Consider the following 24,506-nt stretch of genomic DNA (forward strand, 5'->3'; position numbering starts at 1 on the left):
TCACACACTCACACTGCGCGTATGTGACTGTGCAGCCTGGTGCTCAGAGCCCGCCGAGCTGCACACCCAAGCTGGGGGGGGGGGCTTTCCCCCGTGGAAGGGTCGTGTGAGGGGTGGGCCTGGGGGCAGCTGTTTGGCTGCTCCAAAGCCGCCTTTTTCTCCCTGCGTCTCTGCTGCACTGGAGATAGTGACTTTAATGGGAAGCTAGAACTATCCTGTAGAGTTTTCTACTCAGTTTCTGTGGCTGTACCCCGTGACATCACACTCGTGCAGACTTGAAGAATATGTGTGACTGTTTGCAAGGAAGGTCTGTTGATGGTGAGAAGTGGTTTTTGGTAATGGTTTCATTGAGATGCAATTCACACACTGTATAATTCACCCATTTAAAGGATACGGGTAAGTAGTTTTGTAGTATACTTGCAGAATTGTGCAACCATCATCACAATCAATTTGAGAATAATTTTGTCACCTCAGCGGGAGGGAATCCCTATTACCTCTCCTTCCAACACGAGGCAACCAGTAATCTCTTTGTCTCTCTAGGTTTGCCAGTTCTGGATACTTCATGTAAATGATGCTGTAATATTTGAGTTTTTGTGTCTGGCTTCTTTCCCTTAGCTTGTTTTCTACAGTCATTCGTGTTGTAGAGTCTGTCAGGCCTTCACTCCTATTTATGGCCAAATAATATTTCATTGCATGAATGGATCACATGTACCCACGTGGTGTGGGCATCTGCGTTGGTTTTGCTTTCTGGCTATTATGACTAATATTGCTGTGAGCATTCCTGGGCAAGGTTTCGTGTACACATAAATTTTCCTTTCTTTTGGGTGAGTCTCTGTGGTTGGAGATTGGTTGGGGGTTGGGATCCCTGGGCCAAGTGGTAACTGTGTTTAACCTTTTGAGGACCTGCCACACTGTTAACTCATTTTTTGGTCCCACCAGCACTGTGGTTGGGATTTCTGGTACCCTCCTCCAAGACTTGTTACAGTCTGATTTTTTATTTTAGCCATCCTGGGATGAGTGCTGAGGTAGCTCACTTGTGGCTTTGATTTGCATTTCTTTCATGGTTAATGATACTGAGTGTCTTTTCATGAGCTTAGTAGCCATTTATTTATCTTCGGAGAAATGTCTACTCAGAGGCCCCCCCTTCCCCCCCCCCCCCCCCCCGCCCCAGTTCCCTGTTCTTAAGTTTTCTGGCTTGTGCTTTTGGAGGCCTATCTAAGAACTGTTGGCAGATTGAAGGTGATGAAAATCTATACTTAGGTTTTCTTGTGAGAGTTTAATGGTTTAAGTTTAGCTTTGAGATCTTTGACCTGTTTTTTGAGTTAATTTTTGTGTGTGGTGTGAGGTAGGGTGCCAAAGGCCTTATTTTTAGGTCCAAGAAAATCCCAACTATTTACATTTTCAGTTATTTCTGTGATTTTTTTTTTTAAATTTAAAATTTTGGGGGAGCAATATAATTTTGGGGGGTAATACATTGTAGATTTGAGGCTCTCACCAGCTGCCCTTGGATAGACTTCTGTAGATGCTTGCTGTTTACAACACTAATCTCAGTACCTAGCATAAGCGGAGCAGCCTACAGAAGTTAGAGTTCTCAGGGGACTGAGGAGAGAGGAGTGATATAGTAGGGTCAGGAAATTGAATGTAGGGAAGGCTAGCAGAGCACCAATCCTCCAGTTCCTAACGTGTGATGAGGCTGCATGCTGACGTAAGCGGCTTGGGCTTGTGTCTGGCTTGTTCCTAGGGAACGAGGGGACTATTTGTCTGCTCTGTAATGTCTAGCAGTACAGTACAGTGCCCGTGGAGGCTGTTGTCTCGTGTTGGGGGGGGGGGAGGTGGTCATCGGTGCCTTGGGGGAATTGGAGTCTTGATCTCTGTGTGATAACCGTGTCTGCTCATTAGAGGCGCTACCCGCTTCTGCCCTGCTCCCCGAGTTGTGCCACTTCTCATCTAGATAGCCATCACTGTGCTGCTTTTGTCTCCCAGCCACTTCATGATCCCATCAGAGTTTTCCTTTTATTTTTTTTAGGCTCAAGGTAATATAATTTTATTATTTTTAGCAAAGTCATAATTTAGAATGAGCAAAAAATGGAGACATGTAAGAATCATAGCCAACAGAAGACGGCTGCTAACGATTGCAGCAATAATTTCCGTTTGCACCAGGAAGAAAGTTTATACAGCTATAAATCTTCTGAAACTTATTATTTTCCGTAGTTTCTCAATGTGTCTGAAAATCGTTTGAGTTTTTAGGTTAGTAAAATGCAAATCTTGTCATCCTCCCTTCAGATTTCTTTACAAAGCCTTGTGAAGCGTAGGAGGATGTCAGTTTCCTGAAAGGACCTGCTCACAGAAGCATTTGCCCAGAGTGCCTGTCAGTAGACTTCCTTCTGAGCTTTTTATTCTTCATCTTTTTACAGACAGAATCACTCCCAAATGCCTGGAAATTCCTCATCGGATCCCTGGGCTTTACACAGAAATTCGTGAGCAGCCTTTGGTCTTCAGCCGGAAAGAAAGGTTTGTGCATTTGGAGCGTTCTAATCTTCTCTCCCCTCAGACTGTCAGGGTAGGTCCCTGAGGAAGGAGAGGAGTGAGTGTCCTCCCTCTGGGTCTGCGGAGCTAGGGACAGTAATTTCCTGGGAGGAAATTTCATGGTTTAAAAAGTAAAATCAAGGGGCGCCTGGCTGGGTCAGTCAGAAGAGCATGCAACTGTTGATCTTGGGATTGTGAGTTTGACCACTACGCTGGGTGTAGAGATTACTTAGAAATAAGTGAGTCAGTCCCGTTTGCAGTGTTGCCTGTGGTTTAGAAAGAGAAAGGGATCCCAGAAAACTCTGGAGTGCAGGAATAGGAAGCATCTCTGTCCTGGGAGGAACCACCTGGTCCCTTGTGCGTGTGCTGTGGAAGGTGGGAGGAGCTGCCAGTCATGATGGTAGGAAGCAGGTGCCAATGCTCACCCTGTCCTCTGAGGAGGCTGGCTTCCAGAAGGACCAGTGAAAATCGGCTCTGCCGTGTCCTAATGAGTCTATGAAAGCAACAGGCAGCGATCTCTTTCACCTTTGCCTTTGGGGGACACATAGCCTCTCTGGCCCTCCCCAGAGACCCTGTTCTCAGCAGTTGGGACCTCAGTGGCTTGATGTGTGGGCAGCCGAAGTCGTGCAGTTGGGTGGCCTCTTTCTAGTGTGGTGCCAGGGACAGACTTGACTCCGAGAGGCAGGGACTGTGGGCAAATCACTTGACTTTCTAGCAGCTGTTTGTTCTTTTTTTTTTTTTTTTTTTTCTTTTTTTTAAAGATTTTTTTAAATTTTATTTTATTCATGAGAGACACACAGAGAGAGAGAGGCAGAGTCACAGGCAGAGGGAGAAGCAGGCTCATGCAGGCAGCCTGATGTGGAACTCGATCCCAGGACTCCAGGATCATGCCTGGGTCGAAGGCAGGCGCTAAACCGCTAAGCCACCTAGGTGTCCTGGTTATTTCATTTGTAAATGGGCATGTGCTCCTCCCAGGGCTGAGAGTTTAGTCTGTTTGCTCTTTAAAATTGTGTCAAAAGCGGATTACACCTGGGAAATTCTTGCTGTGCTTGAGACAGCTGGACAGAGGGAAGCAAGGTTTGAGGTGGCCTTGGAGAGACAGTTGATGCTGCCTTACACCCTGGCAAACTGCTCCTGCCCAGGTGACAGTGGCTGGAGTCACATCTGGGAACTTGAGAGCGCTGTGCACTGATTCGCTCCTCACTACCACCTGGAATCTGGACTTGAGGCCCAGCAGAGCTGGAGGTGGTGGGGGGGGCATATCTAGATAGGTTCTTGGGCTCGTGGGGGGCTTTTGTCCTGTGTGATTTCAAGCCACAGAAGCACCAGAGTGGCACCACAGAAAGCGTCCATTGGATGTTCTCAGTTCACACACATGGACAGAGCTTCGGAGTTAGAATAATTTTCCAATTGCTTCCTGGCCTAGGTGAAATTGTATTAATACTTCTGGGGAAAAGAAGTCCGTTCTCATAGTCTAGTTCTCTTAGGAGAATGCTTGTGGTGTTCAGCTGTGAAGCAACTGTCCTTGTTCTGCGTGCCAGGTAAAACCTTCTAGCCGGGGCAGAAAGGCCACAGCCCGTCCTCAGGGCTGCCTGGTATGGGGAAAAGTTTGCATTTCATGTACTGGGTTCTTCCCTGGATAGATGGTGAAGCGAATCTCTAATATATCACTTGAAACATTTATTCAGTTGTCAGAGTCTAAGTTAAGGAAGTCACTGTTACGTGTCCAGTAAGTACTTGAATTCAGAATGGGTACTTTTTGTTTTTCTAAAGTTGTGGTAAGTTAGGTTTTACACTCAAAATGTTGGGTGCTTTCATCTGTTTGGACAAAGCTGTTTTCATAACTCCGTGAAGGAGGGATGTATTCTTAATGAAGTAAGCGCACATGTGGCTTTTTTATTTTCCAGAAAATTTTCTCATTTGAATTGAAGCCAGGGTCGGTCTGTCTTCTTTTCTTTTCTTTTCTTTTCTTTTCTTTTCTTTTCTTTTCTTTTCTTTTCTTTTTTTTCCTTTCTTTTCCTTTCTTTTCTTTTCTTTTTTCTTTTCTTTCTTTCTTTTCTTTTTTCTTTTCTCTTTTTTTTTTTCTTTTCTTTCTTTTTAAGATTTTATTTATTTATTTGACATAGAGATAGAGCACAAGCAGGGGGAATGGCAGGGAGAGGAAAAAGCATACAGGGGCTGAGCAGGGAGCCCAATGGGGGGCTCAATCCCAGGACCGAGATCATGACCTGAGCTGAAGGCAGATGCTTCACCAACTGGGCCACCAGGTGCCTGAAGCTGGAGTGTTTCTCACGCACGCTTTGCATGCCGTTTGAAAACAGTGTTAGAAACGCAACCTTCTGTTTCTTTTTTTTGTGCTTTTGTGGTCGGCGTGGGGATGATGCATGCTCCCTCGCTGGCCTAGCTACACGGCCCCCGAGCTGGGTCGGAGTTGGGGAGCCAGGGGCTGGGAGCCATTGGGTCAGCCTCCGTGACCCTGTACTCTGCTCTTTCAGATGTGGAAGGCTTCGGCAGGCCATGCTGTGTCCATCACCCAGGACGACGGGGGCGCCGATGACTGGGAGACTGACCCTGACTTTGTGGTACGAGTCACCAGCCCACCCTTGCTGTACTTGTCCTGAAAGTGGCTTTCCTCTGGTGCTCATGTGGGCCGTGTGGACTCTGCTGATTGTTTATTCTTCTTTTCAGAACGACGTGAGCGAGAAGGAGCAGAGGTGGGGGGCGAAAACTGTGACGGGGTCTGGGCACCAGGAGCACATCAAGTAAGACTGTCTCCATGACAGTGTGAAAATGGTGCCCTGAAAGGCGGAGGGCTGGTTGGGTGGGGTGCTGGCCCATGTTGCTCACGTGGTCCCCTGCTTGCCACGTGCATGTCACTGTGTCCAGTGCAGTGCTGCTGCCACACAAGGCAAGTGAGACGCAGTGACCTCCACCTGCACATGCATGTGCTCATGTGCGCAGTGACATCTGAGTCCCTGTTGCAGACGAGTCTCATGGTTAGTTCCAGGGTCCGTTCTATGGGTAGTGGAGGTCTCCTCACGGGTTGTCGTTCCCTGCACTTGCCGTGCTGGGGTCACGTTCCTAACACACACCATGTCTCTGAATGCCTGAGACCTGAAACATCCTCCTCCTGTTATTTTGTTATAATTTTACTGTTTTATCTCTGTCCTCTGGGTCCTGGGAGCCAGATTCTAAGCGCTGTGTTCCTGCAGAAAGCCCCACATAGGAGAACTGGATGATAGCCCTTGTAGGGGAACGTGGCCTTGCTCCCGACTTGGTCCTATCATGAGCTGTCACATCTGCGGGTGGCGTTTCCTTGTCCCGAAGTGTAGATAAAAGCTCAGACTTATGTTTAGGTCGCACTGGCAGCAGAAGGTCCCTGCGTATAAAGGACCGTCCCTGACCCAGTGGCCTGTTGGGGCTGTTGGCAGAGTCTGTCTTACTTGGCCCCACTGTCTTTCAGGAAAGTGAAGCTGTTCTTGGCTGAGAAAGAGTCAGTAAATCATGAAAGAGGGTGAGGTCTGGAGTGTGGGGATTTTAGACTCCAGAGTCTGTTCCTCCCTGACTTGCTGAGCCCAACCCTCCACAGAAGTCCCCAGAGGATGTAGAGAGAGAGGGCCCTGGGCCTGCCATGAGGGGAGCCAGCCTCATCGTGGCTCAGGCTGCCTCCCAAACGGGTTAAGTCACCTATTCCTCTCCTCATTTCCTCCATTCCCATGGTTTTGAGACATGTCGGGTGTTGTGCAAGCTCTGGTAGAGCAGCCTCTGGGAATGTTCCAGGTGCCCTGTGGTCCTTCCAGGTGTCCTTCCTCCTTCTGCTCCAAAGAGGGTCGGGCAGTGGCCAAGCCTGGTTTGCTTTCTCGCTACACTTCTGAGATTGTTGTCCAGATGTTGAAGGTGCGGACGTGGTGTCCCCTGGACATCCCAGAGGGGTGACCTTGTGCTACTCTGGCCTCCTGATGGTAGCAGCTATAGAGGCTCCCTCACCGGCCAGGTTGTGACCACGCCTTGTGATCTCTTTGACAGTTCCCAGTATTTGAAGTAAAAAACGGCTTTGAATGATGAATTCTGAAAGTCTTTGATTTCACCTTTGAATATTCAGAAAGTTGGGATAGTTGAAGTAAAGGGACACTAAGTGTTTGGCCTCGCTGCCCTCCACCAGTGTCCCCAGGGTATCTGGGGTAAGGGGCTGCTGACTTGGTTTCCCCTTCTGCTTCGGGGTGGCGCTCACAGAACTGGTTCTTCTAGTCCCATTACCTAATGATTGAGCACCTTTTCTCTGTTTGAGAGAAAGTCCACATTTCAGGTTAGTGCCTGCAGGGGGGTGGGATGTGTCCCTGGGATGTGCAGATTAGTTTCTTTTTCCCCTTGAACGTGACTGGTTGCTGCTGGAGTAGGTGGGCCAGCTGGCAGAGGGGTCAGGAGAGCATGATGAGGGTGGGGACTTGGGAGCACGGAGTCACAAGCCCTGCAGGCTTACAGGGATGGCCCCGGTCCTCTTGTGTCCTCCTGAAGGCAAGGGTGCGCTTCTGTTCTGTCAGTTTTGTTTTTCTCTCTTCCCTTCAAGCATACACAAGCTGAGAGAGAATGTTTTTCAAGAACACCAGACCCTCAAGGAAAAGGAGCTTGAAACGGGACCAAAGGCCTCTCATGGTTATGGCGGAAAGTTTGGCGTGGAGCAGGACAGGATGGACAAGGTGAGTGGGCGGCAGCGCCAGCTCTTGACGTGCACGTGGTTGGCAGAGTCGGTGCTCAGACCTCCTTGGACTAATAAACCTTTTTGGTCATTTGGGGGAGATGAGATTTGCCAAAAGGAGTCCTGTGTTGACTGACCTCACTCGTAAAGTGCTCTTGCTTTTAGAAGCTCTGAGGATTCTCACGGCTGCTGGGGTGTGGGTGACGCATAGGGAGGCCAGCTCTGTGACCAGGACGGAAGCCCTGCAGCCTCTTGACCATAGGCGTGGACAAGACCACTGCCTATAGCTGAGCTTAAAGCCTAACCTGGGCCAATCTGTGGATTGGAACCAAATCCAGGGGCTCCCTGGAGCTCCCTGGAGCTGGATGTCACAGCTGAACATCGAGCCAGCAGATGTGCTGGCATCCTTCATACATTAATGACCTTCAGACAGGAGTCTGGCACTCTGGATGACACAGTCTCCATGCACAAGACAGGAGAGAGCCCTCACTTGGAAGACGGGGGTGAGCCTCCCGTGAGCCGTTACCAGTGGAGTTTAGACATCTCGCTGCACAGTGGCAACATTGTTGACCGGATGCTTCGGCCTTTCATGGCACGGCATTGGGTGTCTTCTCTGTCCTGAGAGACAGGGAGCAGATGAGCTCTGGAGGGCTGATCCCTGCCCCCTGCAAGAGAATACAGAGTAGGGGGCAGTGTGTTGAGTGCTTCTCCATTAAGGCAATTTTCTTTCTTTTTTTTTTTCTTAAAGATTTATTTATTTATTTATTCATGATAGAGAGGCAGAGACACAGGCAGAGGGAGAAGCAGGCTCCTTGCCGGGAGCCCAACGCGGGACTCTATCCTGGGACTCCAGGATTGCGCCCTGGGCCAAAGGCAGGCGCCAAACCGCCGAGCCGCCAGGGGATCCCCTCTTTTTTTTTTTTTTTTTTTTTAAGATCTTATTTATTTATTTGAGAGAGAGTAAGGGAGATAGCGACAGAGATAGCAAGAGAGGGCAGGAACCCGGAGGAGAGGAAGAAGCAGACCCCTTGCTGAGCAGGGAGCCCAATGTGGGACTCGATCCCAGGACCCATGACCATGACCTGAGTTGAGCCCAGCTCAACCACTGAGCCACCCAGGCGCCCTTCCACTAAGGCAGTTCTTTACGTTCTCCAGACATCCTTGTAGATATGAATTTCCCAGTCTGACCCAGCAGATGTCTGCCTTTATTCTTTGTAGAAGGGAAACTGTCAGCTGATACTGAGTTCTGGTTTGTAATTCCAGACCTGTACCCCGACTCCCCACCCGCATGCACATATCGGATTCAGTGTTTGAGTGTAGAATGGCACTGCTGTGTCACAGTTTGCCATGCTGCACTGTATTACTGCTGAGTGGATTGGGAGGGGTGCTATGGGCACCCCAAACCAGGTCTGCAATTTGCCTAAGCTGGAATTGGACCAGGGAAAGACACAGCTGCAGGAAAGACACAGGGACATTTCCTCGTGGGACTGTCATTCCCAAAGAGGTCTTGGCAGGGAAAGTGGGGAGCAGAATAATCTTTGGATTCTTAAGAAAAAAAAAAAAAAAAAAAAGCCTGGTAGCTTTTCATAGTGCAAACAGACCAAAACACCTATGTGCTCAGGACAGTGAAAGAATCAAGTAGGTAGAAGCTTTTCCCATCCCAAACAGCCTGTGGGACTGTGGGCAAGTAAAGCAGAGAGAAGTTGGTTCTCAGTCTGGGCCCCCAGGTCTGGGTTGGACATATGACGTATTGGGGAAAATAGTATCGAGGAGGAGCCTGATGACAGTAAGATCTGGTGTTAACTTCTGGCTTCCCTGGTGCTCATGGGACTGCCCCCCTCACCCTCCTAGCACCTTGGCTCAGGCCTTTCTAGTCCCAGAAGCTGCTCTGAGGAGCCCCTTCCTGTTAGCCCACTTGCAGCGTGCATATGTGTGCGCACACGTACACCCACACACACACACACACACGTGCCTTCTCCCTGTTGTCCTCCGTTCGGTGTCCACGTTGCCGCCTCTCCATGCAGGCTCTTCGGGGTCGGGGCTGGGACTGTCGTCCTCACCTGTGCTTGGCCAGACACCGCGAAGGTGCTTAGTGACGTTTTATGAGGGCCCAGGCTGCACATCTGGCTGATGTATCCACAAAGGCCAGGCGACTCAGCAAAGCGCTCTCGTGCCTCTTGGGCTGATGGAGTGGATAGCGTCCCTTCTAGAAGAATCTAGGGATACTGATGTGGGCTCATGGTTCCACCCTCTATGCTTTCACTAGCTCACAGTTCCTGGGGACCCAATTGGACGAGCTATCAGAAATAACTGTGATTCCCAGACCAAGTAACTTTGAAGTTATTTGTAACCAGTTCTTCTCGGAAGTTGGAAAAAGCCCTGAGATCTCTGTGTTAAGACTTGAGGATAGTGTGATATTGACTTTCACAAGACCTGTGTCTCAGGTAGGCACATACCTTCCAGAGGAGTGTGGTCTGGGCAGGCGTGGCAGCTGCGGCCCCTGTCTGCATGGTTGTAATTGGTCAGGCTCCCTGCCTTTTGGCTTAGGCTCCAGCTGGCCATGGCCTAGGAAGTCGGCCTCGTTCCTGGTCTCAGCTGCACCCGGAACTGGAGCGTGCATCCAGGCCTCAGATGATGCTTTGCCCAGGGCTGACCTTTGGTTACAAACATAACTTTGTCAATCAGGTAGATCTGTTTTGATTAAAAAAAAAAAAAAAAATCTAGAAAATTGCAAAGCTGTCATTCTGGCTACATTTTTAGAAAAGTTTTCTTAAAACTTTTCTGTTGAGATTGATGTTGGGGGGCTCCTTGGGCAGGCTGCCCCTCAGGGTTGCTCTGTCACACTTCCTGGGTGAAACCCTGGAGGCCATGGGTGTTCCATCAGTCCTGACATGGAGCAGACTCAGGAAGAGGAGGCAGTAATGCAGCCCCGGAGTTCCCAGTAAAACTCCACTGCTTTTTCCCCTGGAATATGATGAGAATAGACTCCTGGGTTGCTTGCGGAGGGTTGACAGCGACACTCACCCTGCTTTAATTGAGCCTGAACCCCGGTGTCCTGTGAAGCTCTGGAGAGACAAGTGGTGGGGCATTTGTGGGGTGCTTTCCAGGACGTGTGACTGTTGGGAGCAAGAAGGAGGATTTGGAGGTGCCATCTCCATGCCCACACTGTGTCATAGGGCCCTACCGTCTGTGGTCGCTGTCCACTCTGGGGGCAGAGCCAGGTGCCGGGAGGCTGGGCAGGGCTGGGGGCTGCTCAGGGTTTGGTAGTAAACATGTTCAGGTTCGTGGGCTATGGGATCTCTGGCACTTTCCTGAATTTGGTGGCTGTATCTCAGAGCTGGTCTTACTGTGTAAATGAGCAGCTGTAGCTGTTCCAGAAGCTTTATTTACTAAGAGCTAGGTGCCTGGGATGGCCCAGAGGCCGTGGTGGACAGGGTCTGCAGCGGACAGCATGGCAGGCAGAGGGCAGTGGAGGCCACCTCCTCCCTCAGGGCTGTGTGGAGACACAGTGGCACCTGCTCCTTGGTAGACTAGCAGCTGGGTGTGTGGTGACTGAAGGATATCCCGTCTGTGCCTCTGTTAGGAAGGGATTTCTGGAAAAAAAAAAAAAAAAAGGGATTTCTGGTACTTGTTTCCGAGTCACAAACATGCCTCTTTTTAGCAGAGCAGTAACTGTGTTGTCACCAGTCTCTGAGGGCAGGCCAGGTGTCAAGGGCCGGGTTCAGGCAGTAATTGGCCTTAGGGTTCTCGACTTATGTCCGTCGTGTCCAAAGTCCCGGCTGGCAGGGTTTCTGGCAGCTCTAGTGACCCCCATCTGTCAGCGTTCACACTGCCTGTGTCGTGGGGAGGAGCCAAGCCTGGGCCACTAGGGGCCAGTGTCGTGGGGGTCTCTGCCTGGGGGTGGCGGGTACAACTGTGGCACCAGCACCTAACACGTTCACTCCTCACCATTTCAGTCAGCTGTCGGCCATGAGTACCAGTCGAAGCTCTCCAAGCACTGCTCCCAGGTGGACTCCGTCCGGGGCTTTGGAGGCAAGTTTGGTGTCCAGGTGGACAGAGTTGATCAGGTGAGTGAGGAGTCGTGGGAGCCAGTGCCCGGGCGATCGGGCTGCTCTCTCCAGACCAGGCAGTCTGCGGAGACTCTCAAGGTAGCTAGAAGTGCCTCAGACATGGCACTGCAGGGTGGGTGTCCTGACTTCGGAACTCCTGGAAGCTCCCCGACGGGGCTCAGGTGATGGACTGGCTGTTCTAGGAGCGGAGACAGGAACGTGGAAGGATCTTTTTTGCTATTTGCTGTAGAAAGCCTCCTGTTGGTATCTACTCATCAGGTGGACCAGGGACGGTCTTAGATTTGCCTGAGAATGTGCCCCTGGGGACTACTTCTAGCCACCCTCCCTGCACAGATGTCCCTGCAACAGGGCAGAGTTCAGGGCAAATGCAGCAGAGTGCCATCCCTGTGCCCGTTTCCAGGGCCAGGACCTGGTGTCCAGGTGCCTTTTGGCACCTTTGGGCCTCAGCCTTTCCTCTGATTCACTGATGGAGGGCTGTCAGCACCTTTGTTTTCTGTCCTAGCAGTTGAGGACCTGGACTGTGCAGTTGCAGCCAGTTTACATTCAGGCTTTGCTATTTATTAGTCGTGGTTTTCTATTAGCGTCTGTTAAACAGGGTGGTGAAGCCCTGTCTCCCCGGGCTGAGCACGCAGAGGCCCCCACTGCACCTGTTCTCATTCCTGATGTCAGCATTGCTCTTGGAAGAGCTCATGTGAAAAGGTTGCCTGTGGCCGTGGGGAGTCTTCCCAGGCTGGCATCGTGGGGCTAAAACCCACAAGCAGAACTTGCTGTGCAGCTTGGCCTGCGCAGCCCATGGGGCTCTGACGAATGTTTTATGGCCCGAAAGTGTCAGATGCCAGAACTTGGGGCATCAGTTAGACCTGCAGCTGCCTTAGGAAATCAGAGATCAAAAAATAATGTGGCTGGTGTTCTTAAAAATGTCTCATGTATTGTGGGCTCAGATGAACTGATTTGGAGGCACTTAAGAACATGTTTCCTTTTTTTGGTAACTACAGTCTGCTGTAGGCTTTGAATACCAGGGGAAGACCGAGAAGCACGCCTCACAGAGAGGTAAGCTGTGCTGCAGACAGGAGGGCAGCCCTGCCCCGCTGCGCCAGGCCAGAGAGAGCACTGTCATCAGAGGTGGTTTCCTGGGGAGGACTGTGTCACTATGGGGCTCCCCAGGCTGTGGCAGAGGCTGCCTTTTCTTCCTCTGAGCATCGTTGTACCAGGAGAGTCCACTCTTGGGCTCGGCTGGCAACAAGCTCACTTTCCCCCCAGCCTTGGAAACCAGAGCCTGAGATCACTGTCGCTTTACTGGGCGTGTGGTCCTCACGTGGTGCTGGCTAACCTTCAAGTCATGCCAGTCTTTTAAAGCCTTTTTTTATTTTCTTTCTTTCTTTCTTTCTTTCCTTCTTTCTTTCTTTCTTTCTTTCTTTCTTTCTTTCTTTCTTTTTTATGGAAGCATGTTATTTTTTCAAAGTGCTTGGTGTACTTTTTGTGAGCTGGTTTACGCCTGTGTCTTGCGTGTCATTGGATGCCTTGGGGGTGGGCGCTCTGTCCATCTGGCCTGGCACGGACCTCTCTAGTCCCTTCGGCAAGGGGTTTGAGCTGCACAACTTGCTTTATTTGAACAGTTAATTTCTGCAGTGGGACCGCAGCTTCTTGTGCCATTGTGAGAGGAGCCCCTCTTGGGGTTGCAAGGGATTGTACTCTGGATGGAGTCTGGGTTCACTCCTGCATGGCTATGGGGGGCCTTTTAAACTGTGCGCTTGATCTCTTGCCGTGTCCTGACTCCAAAATGTTTTTGTCTTGCTCAGTCGAAGAACCGAGGTGACAGTTGAGCCTGTCATCGAGCTTCTTTACTGACTGCCTCCGTGTCTCCTCAGACTACTCAAGTGGGTTCGGTGGCAAGTACGGCGTGCAGGCTGACCGGGTGGACAAGAGTGCCGTGGGCTTCGACTACCAGGGCAAGACGGAAAAGCACGAGTCACAGAAAGGTCAGGCCACTGGGAGCACCACTTCTCCCTGTGTGGGGCCTGCCTCCTCCCTGCTGCACACTCATAGGTGTCCACACCAGGGATTTCTCTCCCCATGCCAGCTGGCTTGTGTGGCATTTCTGCTGTTTTTGTTTTTTTTTTTTTTTTTTAACATTTTATTTATTTATTCATGAGAGAGAGAGGCAGAGACACGGGCAGAGGGAGAAGCAGGCTCCTCACTGGGAGCCTAATGGAGGACTCGATCCCAGGACCCCAGGATCACGACCTGGGCTATTGATCCACCCAAGCGTCCCTTCTGCAGTCTTTTTAACTGAAATTGTCAGAGGGCTCTTGTTCTGTTCAGGTCAGCATACATCTGCCTTTTCTGTCCCCATCTTGCAAGGAGGCTGTCGACATTTAACCATTCCTCTTTGGAATGTGAAATTTTGGTTATTTGCAATCTTTGAAGCTAAAAATCAACTACAGTGAATATTCTTGTTCCCTGAGTCTCATAGATTTTTTAAAAATGATTTTTTAGAAGAGTAAAAATTGCCAGAAACAGAACTGTTAGGTCAAAGGACGTTGAGTTTGAAATTTTGGTGGCTACTGCAGATTGTCCTCACAAGCTGTGCTGATTTTTCCCTCCATCATTGGAAACTCTGCCTGGCGAGGGATGTCTCCATGAAGGGTTTATAGATGCGGTCCCCTCTTGCAGTGGCCCTGGATTGTTGGTTCTTCTGCATTATTTGTTTCATTTGGGCTTCACGTTTAATTTTTTTTTTAAATATCTCTGCACCCAACATGGGGCTTGAGCTTACAACCCCGAGGTCCACTGACTGAGCCATCCAAGCACCCTTGTGCATTTACATTTTTAAAAATAGTTCCCAACCTATAAAAACATAACTAACATCTTGTTTAAAAACCCAGATTTCTTTAAAAAACAAATATAGGGACGCCTGGGTGGCTCAGTGGTTGAGTGTCTGTCTTCGGCTTAGGTCATGATCCCGGGGTCCCGGGATCAAGTCCCACAGTGGGCTCCCTGCAGGGAGCCTGCTTCTTCATCTGCCTATGTCTTTGTCTCTCTGTCTGTCGTGAATAAATAAGCAAATCTTTAAAAATACATAAATAAAATAAAAGACAAAAATGAGAACGCCCATTGGAAACACCATGGACGTGTCAGTTGCCCAGGGAAGTGGCAGTGAGGCCTTTGGGGCAACTGGGCCTCTAACTTGCTGTGGGTGTCACTTCCTGTCATACCTGGCCTGCCCACCCACCCTGAGGCCACAGTCCTGGCACACAGTGTGCCCCACAGGGTCTGTTTAGACTCTGCCTCTTCTACTTGGAGCAAACTTGTGCTCCTCTGCCCAGTATGGTACGCATGGTGCTCATCCGGGCCTGCACTTAGATCCTGCACACTGCTATTCAGATTTTTCCTGGACATGCCATTGAGGAGGAATAAAAACCGTTTCTGAGAAGTCAGAGAGCAGAAGCCAAAGGGCTTGGGGCAGACAGGGTTCCTCTGCAGCCCTGGGCCTTCCCCCAAAGGGTTTGATCTTTGTGGTCTGCTCTGGGAATGTGGCCCTGATAGAGCCATGCTTTAGTATGGAGATATGTCGGTGACTTAGCTCTGGGTGGAAGTGATGGTTTCTGGAAGATGCTCCACGTCTGTCCTCTTTCTTTGAGGGTACTCCCAGCACACCTTTGCGGCTTTTGTTTATGAAGCAGAGTGACCTTTTATGTATTTATTTATTTATATTTTTTAAAGCTTTATTTAAAAACATAGCAAGAGAGAGCACAAGCAGGGGCAGAGGCAGTGGGAGAGGGAGAAGCAGACTCTGCTGAGCAGGGAGCCTGATGTGGGGCTCGATCCTAGGACCCTGAGATTATGACTTGAGCCAAGGGCAGACACTTAACCAACTGAGCCACACAAGTGCCCATAGTGACCTTTTAAAAGCTTGCCTCTATGGCTCTGGTGGCTCCTCTCAGTCCCAGAAGCTTTATTTATTTTTATTCGATTATTTTTTAAAGATCTGATTTATTTATTTATGAGAGACAGAGAGGCAGAGTGAGAAGCAGGCTTCCTGTGGGAAGCCTGATGTGGGACTCGATCTCAGGACCCTGGGATCACGCCCTGAGCCGAAGGCAGACATTTAACCACTGAGCCACCCAGATGCCCCTCCCAAAGGCTTTATAACCTGCTTGTATTGTGATCTCTTTTGGAAAGAAGGAAAGATAGTACAGTTGTGAGAATCTGCTGCACTTGCTATTCTTCATGTTTTTGTTGCTACACACACAATAACACTCTCTGGAGCGCTCTGTATTAGTGATATTACAGTGTACCTGAAAGAGTTTTGGCCTGTGTGTTTTGTTTTTAACTGGGTGATAAAAGTACTTTCTCAAAGAATCCATGGCTTGCTCACTGATTTTGTTGCTGGTGTGTAAACAGTACTTTTCTTGTTTGCAGATTACTCGAAGGGTTTTGGTGGCAAGTACGGCATTGACAAGGATAAGGTAGACAAGAGTGCTGTCGGCTTTGAATACCAGGGCAAGACAGAGAAACACGAGTCCCAGAAAGGTGCCTCCCGTTCTCTCCTCTTCTCTCACCCGCAGCTGGTAATGGGATGAGTGTTGGCCGCAACAGAAATGGAAAACATAACCAGGAACTCCTAAAGTAGATGCCTCTTTTTAATTATGTTCCAAACTTTGAAATAGCAAGTCCAGAAACACAGCCACTAAATTAAGAAACCGTATCTTGACATGGCTTTGTCCTCAGTACTCCAGCGATGGCTTGTCATAAATAATGGCCATGTGTTGTGCGTCTGTGTTGCAGATAAATTGTGGTGGCTCACTGGCTGCTTTAGGCCGTGTGCCTTGGAGCTTCTCAGGTGAGGTCCAGTCTGTGTTCACAGTCCCGAGGCTGTAGATCAGGCTGTGGTCCCGATGTTTTCATGGAGGTGCTCTTCTTGAAGGATGAGAGAGGGTGGATTCAGTGAGCCGTGTGTGTGTGTGACTACATGGGGAACATGCCCACTCCCTGCCACCTGAGCTCCCCACTGACGTGAGGTTGTGGCCTTTTCTTGTGCACGTAGACTACGTGAAAGGATTTGGAGGAAAATTTGGTGTACAGACAGACAGACAAGACAAATGTGCTCTTGGCTGGGATCACCAGGAGAAATTGCAGCTGCACGAATCCCAAAAAGGTACATTTGTTTTGCTTACTCCTACCAGAAATCATTCTGAATTTTGTCTGTTCTCGTCCACAGGCCTATCAATGTGCTGCGTTTTTGCTACCTTTCTGTAGTGTGTCGTTTTCTCTCCACTGTTTGGGGTTATCCTGTGCCTGCCATGTTTTTGAATAACTCCTCAGTGAATGTAGCGATTAGCCCCCTCCGGGAGCTGCTGGCCCAGAGGCTCTGTGCTCCCCTGTGCTCCTGAAACACCTGGTGGTGCCCAGGCATCCTGGGGAGCGCTGCTTTCAGCCCACTGATGAATTTTTGTTGATGAAATGTACAGGATGCTGCCTCCACTCAGAAGCGTGTTTGTGACAGGATGGATACCGTCCAGGGGACATAGGCTCTACAGGGTTGGGTGGGGGGCACCACCAGGGTTGACCCGGGCTTGTACCTGCCCTTGTAGCTGGCACACTGGGAAGTGGGGCTGACCTGCAGGGCCCCCATGATACTGGTGTACAACGTGTCTCTTTTTTCACACGCACAGAGATGCCTTCTCGTGTCTGCAGCGCGGGTAGGACCCCAGAAGGAAACTTCAAAGCATGGAGTGCTTTATCTGAACTATTTCAGATGCAGTTCCTAACCTGTTTCCAGGTTTTGGCTGAACTATTAAGAGTTTCAGTTTGTCCTGTAACCTCGGAACTGACTTTGGACTGTCCACAAGCCCGGGAGCTGGCTCCAGCCCCTGAGCTCAGCAGGGCTCTGCTTTCTTTAAATGATGTGTTTGATTCTTGCCCTTGCTCACACGATTCTAACCAAACTGTGTTTCCTTTCTTGGTTTTCTCCACTGTTGCTTGTGGATTTTCAGATTATAAGGCTGGTTTCGGAGGCAGATTTGGTGTTCAGTCCGAGAGGCAGGACTCCTGTGCTGTGGGGTTTGATTACAAGGAGAGACTGGCCAAGCACGAGTCCCAGCAAGGCATAGTCGCTCACCAGCCCTGCCCCCTGTCCCCTGCCTCCCCTCCTGGTGCAGCCACTTCTAGCACAGACTTCATGGGCTCAGCCTTCTCAGTTGCCCGCTCTTAACTTGTCAGGGCACGTGGGTGTTTTAAACCCATTTTTATGAGGCAGTGGTGCTAACTTGCATCCCTTCTCGCTCCCTTCCCCTTTTTGCCCCTATGCCCTTTAGAACTTGTGTTTGGTAAGCTGAGGTGGAGTTTGCAAGTTAATGTCACTCTGACTCCGTAATGTGACTCGTTTCTGGGGTGAGGTGTCTTTGGTCTCCCAGCAACCTTGTCCAGGAGCTCTTGCTGCTGACCTTGACCACTGTGAGTCACTGAGTGAGCTGCCCCATTGCCCCCGGGACAGGGGAGCATCTTTGGTTCAGCCTGGCCACAGGCCGTAGACCCAAGGTGAGGTGGCAGTGAGAGGCCCGAGGCAGGTGTGGTCTGTGTGGTTTCTGTGTTTCCCTTGTGGTGGTGTCTTTTCCCTGGGGTGGGGATGTTTTTTGTTTGTTTTTATTTTTTGGGTGACACCATCTATGTGTAACTTACTCACACAGAGCCAACAGTATGTGTGCAAAGCTGAAAAGAGATAGGGCATTTCTAGATGTATGATATATTGGGACTCTGGCAGATGCCTTTTTCCTTCTTTAATTACCATCAAAATTTGGACTGAGTTGGTAGAATGGGGAGCACAGCTGGAAAAGGAGTGATGATGGCCTGAGTTCCTGGGCAGAGTTCAGAGTTCAGGCTCCTAGTGCCAGCAGTAGCCATACATGCCAGGATCCCGGTGGGGCAGGAGTACCCACTTGGGTCGATCCAGCAACTGCATGGACACGGCCTTGCTCTACGTGGCATCAGTGCTGCATGGTGGTGTGACTGTCACGTAGATCTGTGTTGCTGTGACATAAGTGTTTGGCTGGTAGAATTTTCCCATGGAATTGTTTTTTCTCTTAAAAAGCAAGAGAAGCCTGCGGTTGAGCCTCCTTTTAGCGCTCAGTAGAGCAGGACGTGGGAAGGGATGCGGATGGTCAGCCGTTGCTGGGCGGAAGACTGTGCTCTTGAAGCGGTGCATTCCCCGGCCCATGCTGTGGCCTCCTCGCCCTCACCGCCTGCCAGCCCGTGCCCGGCACCCTTTCTGTCCCTCGGGAGAATGCGGAAAGCATGCACACGCCTCTTTCCTGCCTCACGCCTGCCTGTCTACTGAATACCATTGGTAGAAACAAAACTCACCTTGCAAGTAAAGACCCATTGTGTGGCGGTTCTTGTTTCTTTTTGCGCTGGGTGCATTTTCTTGGGCTGTTTCTGGATCTGTCTGCATGCCTCTGCTGGCGGCACTGTGCTGGTCCTTGACCTAAGAGTAAGTGTTGTGTTGTGCCATATTTCAGACTACTCCAAAGGATTCGGTGGAAAATACGGGGTGCAGAAGGATCGGATGGATAAGGTGAGTATTTCTGACCCAGGGCTGAATGTTTTTTCCTGAAAGGTTTGGGGATTTACAGAGCTCTTGGTATGTGCTGCTGCTCTGTGGGTGGTTTCGGGGCTGTTGGCTCATGTTTTCAGTAGTATGGGCACTTGGATGGTGCTTCCTGTGTGCCAGGGCTGTCCTCTCCCAGTGTCTGCTGTGAGGCAGATACTATCCCTGCCTGTTTTCTAGTTGGGCCCCGGCCAGGCAGGCTCCATGCTTAGCCACAACACCAAGGCATGTGGCTGGTCCACCGTTGGAACTGGGGCATTTAGCCTTTAGGCCAGCACAACAGCCCAAGAATGTGTGTTTGTCTGAATTCAAATTAGTAGTAAACCAGGCTGGAAATTGAGTTCCTTGGTAGCAGAGGCCATGGTAGGAGAACTCATTGGCCACATTTGGGTGGTGGCTGCCATGTTGGAGCATGCAGATCCAGAACACCTGCCTTGCTGCAGAAGGCCCATGGGACAGGTTGTCTAGGGCCAGAGCCTAACTGCTGGGCTTTTCTTACAGCCTTCCCCTGGGGATACATTTATTCCTCTCCCCAGGGACTTCGCCCATTCCAGTGGCTTCAGAGTCTCAGCAAGTCAGTCTTAAACATCTGTTGGATGATGGTTTTCATTTATAGTCCAGCTCTGTCAAGAGTGTTGGGTTTATGGGCAGTGTGCAGCTGCTCCACTTGGAACTGGGAGGCCTCTGTCCCTTCAGTTCAGCTCAGCAAAGGCCATCCCACCCAGGCCTGTGCCTGGCTCACGGTCACGGATGACAGGGCTGGTCCTTCTGGAGTCCTTCCATTGGGCTCACAGCTGACCATATAGATGTTGACACCCAGGGGGCTCCACTACATGACTACATATAGGCCCTGGGAGCGAGTGGCAGGGTACAGGCTTGGAAAGGTATGGTGACTACCCAGGTTCTGATAAATGTGTACAGGAGATTCACAGTCAGGCGGTGACTTGAGGTCATACCTGATAGAGGTGGGGTTGCTGGGACTTGTGTCTGCATAGTTGCTGGGACTGATGGAAATGGGTGAGGGGTGCCTGGCAGGCTGGACTGAGGAATGGGGAGCAGAATCTGCGCTGAGGAGGAGCAGCAGAGGGAGAGGGTTCTGGTCAGTAAGGAGGAGGTAGGGGTGTTGGAGAGACAGCACAACTAGGACAGAAGCCCCCAGGGTGGTGACAGAGACAATTCCAGGGAGTATGCTGGAGAATTAGAGACAAGGCAGGCTGTGGTGCAGCTGGAGCCTGGCAGTCACGCCTGAGAGCAGCAGGGATGGCTTGGTGACCCCCGGACTGGGGCACAGCTGGGTCGGAAGGGCTTGTGTATGTGGAGGGTGGGGGGCAGGTAGGGTCTTGTACCCTCGTGCCACCTGTGCTGCACTCCAGGGAGGCATGCACTCCTCAGAGCGCTGCTCACCCTCAGCTTCATGCAGCCAGGTGAGCTTCAGCTACTTGCCTTCTCCAGGCCCTTTTCCTCCTCATGTTGTGAGTCCGAAAAGCAGCAGTGTCCTGAGCCCCTGTTGTGTTTTTCCAGGAGGTGTTTACTCACAGGGAAACTGAGGATGGCCGGTGGGGCCTGTGAACCTGTCTGTGTGCATCTGGGTGGACAGTCTGCTTTGCTCTGGCAGTTGGATCCCCTGAAGAACGGGAATAGGGGATCTCCCACATTGGGAAATGTGGACGGTCGGGCCCCGTGAGGCTCCAGCATGGCCCAGGGTGTCATCCCCAGCAGAGAGGAGGCATTGGGGCTCCCTGCAAACACTCAAGCCTCTCTTGGTGGCCAGGGAGAGGGGGTTTGAGAAGAGTACATACTCGGGTCATGATTGCACGAATGCCAACCTGCATTTGTGGGGTGGGTGGGGGTTGTTGACCACCTTTCAGAGCAGGTTTAGCAAATACGGGATGAAGTGACTGGTTTCCCATACACCCCTGCTTTCGCTCATGCACAAACTCTCCCACGACCAGTTACCAGCACCCCCAGGGGGGATGTGCTTGTTACAGCCCACAAGTCTGTGCACACACGTTTGTTGCCCAGAGTCCTTAGCTGACATCGGGGTTTGCTCTTGGCATTGTACCTTGTGTGCGTCAGGACAGATGCTTGTACCCTCCCGTGCAGTGTCATATGGGGTAGTCTTACTGCCCTAGCGCTTCCATGCAACGGCAGAGAGGTGGATATGAGATGCTGGTCTCCCTCCATGGTTCTTTTGGAAGCTCTGGGGGAGGCAGAAACCCTTTCAGGGTATGGAGAGTAAGAAAAGTGCTCCCCTGATTTCTTGCTTCTGTCTTGGTAGAATGCTTCCACATTCGAGGATGTCGCCCAGGTGGCCCCTGCTTATCAGAAGACTGTCCCTGTGGAGGCAGGTAAGTTGTGGCAGACACCAGGATGAGCTCCTATGCCATGTAGTGTTACCGTGGTGGGTACCATGCAAGCTGGGAGCAGCTGGAGAGCACCCTCGTTCTGTTCACTTTGAGGAAGGGATTTTGCTACACCTTGACGAAAGGCCTGGGTGTCCCTGCAGATGCAGCATGTAGCAGCACTCTGGCAGCGGGGGATTGGTTTGGTGGGGTGCCTCCCAAAGCAGAGCTGGGCTAAGCGCCCATCCACAATGGCCCTCCTCACTGCTGGGGATCAGGTTCTGGGAGGTTCTTGTGGCCACAGATCCCCCCTGCCCCCAGCTGGCCAGTTGGGCCAGCCAGCTACGTCTGTGATGTGAGGAGTGTGTTACTCACCTGTGTGGAAGCTGAAGTAGATGCTCTTGCCTTTTCTCTCTGCGGGCCCTGTGCAAGGCTGCTGCCATGAGAGAACGCGCCCTATACCTGCTTCAGCCGCATGAGCCACACTCTAGGAGTATCCCTGAGTTGGGGGAAACATAGAAAGTGGTAAACAGACAATGGGCAGGGCATCCTTTTTGTTTCCTGTGGACGCCCTGGGTCAGTGGTTCCCAGATTTCGGGGTGTCAGAACACTTCAACACTCATAGGGATCGTTTGTGGGGCTTGTGTCTCCTGATCTTTGTTGTAGTGGGCTTAAAACAGAAGAATTTGAGATGTTATTAATTCGCTTAAAAACAACGAAACATCACATATTAACGGTAATACTATTAATGGGAGAAGTAACTACATTCTCAAAACAAAACCCTTGCAGAAGCGTGGCATTGCTTTGCTGTCCGTAAATCTCCTTAGTAAAAGACCTTTGTTGTTAGAACTGGTTCTGCATCTGATCTGTTATGGTGAATTATGTTTTGGAAGAAAATCTGGACTCCCCCAGATACGCTGTTGGAAAAGAGAAGGGCATTACTGTAGCTTCTCCGGCCACCACGGATGTGCCTATGTGATCCTGCCCTGGGACAGGCAGTGCTTTCCTGCTTCTCTTAGAGGGTAGACTCCCTTATAAACTGCATGGTTCTCGAACACGCACTGGACATTTGCAAAGTACTAGACTGTTGAGCTACGCCAAACTTCCAAATGTGTTTCTTTTCAGTCTTTGAAAATTACATTCATTAATGTTAACAGTCGTATTAGAGTCCTCAAGTGAAACTGAGAAATTGTCAAGTTTTCCACAATTCTGACTTTTCTTGAAAGCTTGATTTTTTTTTCCCCATGACAACAGATACTGCCATTTTCTTGACACGATAGACTGAGTTTATTCATTATAGAGAGAATGTCTGCCAAGTACCAAAAGGCACATACCCATAGTTTGTCAGTTACTTGTGTTCCATGAAAAATCAGCATAACTTGCAGCTCAGCACACAAATGGTTTTCCTCAAGCCACCACAGAACTTGTGTGTATGCCCCCCTCCCATCTACCACAGGAGATTGGCAGGTGTATGCTCAGGGCTTGAGATTTATAGAATATCAATGCTTTGTACGGTGTCCTCAAAGGGCATTGTTAGGGAAAATGTCCTTTTTCCCCTCCTAAATGTGTGCTGGTGAAGTACTGTTTGGAATATAACAATATTCCAGATACCAGACTTCGATGTCCGGCAGTCCTGCAGAGTGTGCAGTAGATGGAGGCGCAGAGGCCAGTCTGGGACTTGGGGAGGTGACCAAGCTGGGGGATGCCTCCCTGCCAGGCTGGACCCCGAGGGGCAGGCCACCCTGGTGCAGGGTTTTGGTTGTGGGAGAGACAGTGCCACTCTGACACCAGGCGTGCATCTTTCCTCCCCGCTGCAGTGAACAGCAGAACAAGTAACATCAGAGCCAACTTTGAAAACCTGGCTAAGGAGAAGGAGCAGGAGGACAGACGGAAGGCAGAAGCGGAGAAGGCCCAGAGGATGGCAAAGGAGAGACAGGAGCAGGAGGAGGCCCGGAGGCAGCTGCATGTGAGTGTGTGTCGTCCTGGGCCTGTGGTCTAGAAGGTTCTCAGTGGAAAACGTTTTGAAGCCTCGTTCGAGGCTTGGCTCCTAGGAACTGTAACTCTCAGCCACATGTACTAGCTGGTCAGCCTTGCTGCTCCAGTGCCCTGGTGACCTGCAAGCCCACTGGTCTCTTTGGGGAAATTCTCACCACCAGGAGGGAAATTCTCCCTCCTCTGAGACCCAGGCCAGATGTGTCCCTGACAGTCTCTGTTCTGTCCTGTCACCCTCTGGAGCCCCTGTCTTGTGGAGAGAAGGCTGAGATACAGAAGGAACTCTGTGTAGGGCATCAGATCCGCTTTCTGCTTTCTTTTTCAACTCTTGGTGCTTTCTGTACCTGGGTCTCTTGCGTTTATTTGTGTGTGCTTCTTTGCCCTGCCTGTCTGCCGGAGGAGGTTGGCGCAGGGGCTGCGGGCGGTGAGCAGGAGGGCCTGCGCGCCTGCCTTCCCCAGGCTTCTCTCTGAGCCTGGGTGTCCACGTTACCCCCTGCGGACCAGGCAACCTGCGCCCAGCAGCTCCCTGTGCTGTGGCCTCAGGTTCTGGAGCAGGATGAACTCCCACCTGTTCTTGGATAGTTACGAAGTGAATCAGAGAGAAAACCCATGGAGTTCTTTCATAACTGGAAAGCTCTGTTCCACCCTATAGACGTCTCCTCCCCAAAATCAGTAGTTAGGGCTAGAAGAACCCCCATCGGAGGGGAATGGATGGTTGAGGTGGATGGTGCAGTGGGCACCAGAGATGTGAATTAAATACGCCCTGATGGTGGTTTCATCACACACAGAAGAAGAACAAATTTGTAGAATTACCTCTTTTTACTGTTCCATAATCACTAGAAACTTTGGAAGAAGCCTAGAAGTTCGGTTTTCTTTATTCAACACATGAGTATTTACTCTAGAAGGCGCTTTTCTTGATGTCTTGGTCTTTTCAATTAATTAACAACGCCTTGCTCATGTTATGTCTTTAAGTTGTAACTGCTGGGTCCCGTCAGCAGGAGCAGGCGGCTTGCAGAGGGGGAGGGCATCGCCGCGGTTCTGTCCTCGCACCTTTCTCTGGCGCTTGCCTCGGCAACACATGTACTAGCACCTTTTTCTGCCCTGTTTTATTTACTATTCCTTCTGTGGCATTGTCCTCCGCTTCCAGCCCCTGCCCTTCTCACCTGCTTGTCCCTGTGAGTCAGTACCCCCTCCGTCCTCACTCCAGAGTCTTCTTGGCCAGGGGTGGGGCTCCCTCTGTTGGCGGGTGGGCAGGACGTCTGCATGGGTCCAGG

The 24,506-nt window shown here is 50.6% G+C and overlaps 1 protein-coding gene across 4 annotated transcripts in view; it reads left to right on the top strand.

Annotated features, from left to right (window-relative positions):
- Window positions 1-24,506, top strand: part of CTTN (cortactin) — a 32,313-nt gene that overhangs the window by 1,353 nt on the left and 6,454 nt on the right. For 2 of the 4 annotated variants that reach the window (XM_072758672.1, XM_026004207.2), the window contains exons 2-14: window positions 2,415-2,511; window positions 5,022-5,108; window positions 5,215-5,288; window positions 7,094-7,223; window positions 11,179-11,289; window positions 12,288-12,342; window positions 13,161-13,271; window positions 15,715-15,825; window positions 16,340-16,450; window positions 17,289-17,399; window positions 18,810-18,865; window positions 21,177-21,246; window positions 23,058-23,206. In XM_072758672.1, coding sequence (XP_072614773.1) covers window positions 5,022-5,108; window positions 5,215-5,288; window positions 7,094-7,223; window positions 11,179-11,289; window positions 12,288-12,342; window positions 13,161-13,271; window positions 15,715-15,825; window positions 16,340-16,450; window positions 17,289-17,399; window positions 18,810-18,865; window positions 21,177-21,246; window positions 23,058-23,206 — 1,176 coding nt within the window. In that variant the 5' untranslated portion in view covers window positions 2,415-2,511. The remainder of the gene's footprint in view (window positions 1-2,414; window positions 2,512-5,021; window positions 5,109-5,214; window positions 5,289-7,093; window positions 7,224-11,178; window positions 11,290-12,287; window positions 12,343-13,160; window positions 13,272-15,714; window positions 15,826-16,339; window positions 16,451-17,288; window positions 17,400-18,809; window positions 18,866-21,176; window positions 21,247-23,057; window positions 23,207-24,506) is intronic. The other 2 variants (XM_072758673.1, XM_026004208.2) reach the window with 1 other exon arrangement.

The sequence above is a fragment of the Vulpes vulpes genome, chromosome 5, assembly GCF_048418805.1.
Source record: "Vulpes vulpes isolate BD-2025 chromosome 5, VulVul3, whole genome shotgun sequence".
In the NCBI taxonomy this organism is placed as follows: Eukaryota; Metazoa; Chordata; class Mammalia; order Carnivora; family Canidae; genus Vulpes; species Vulpes vulpes.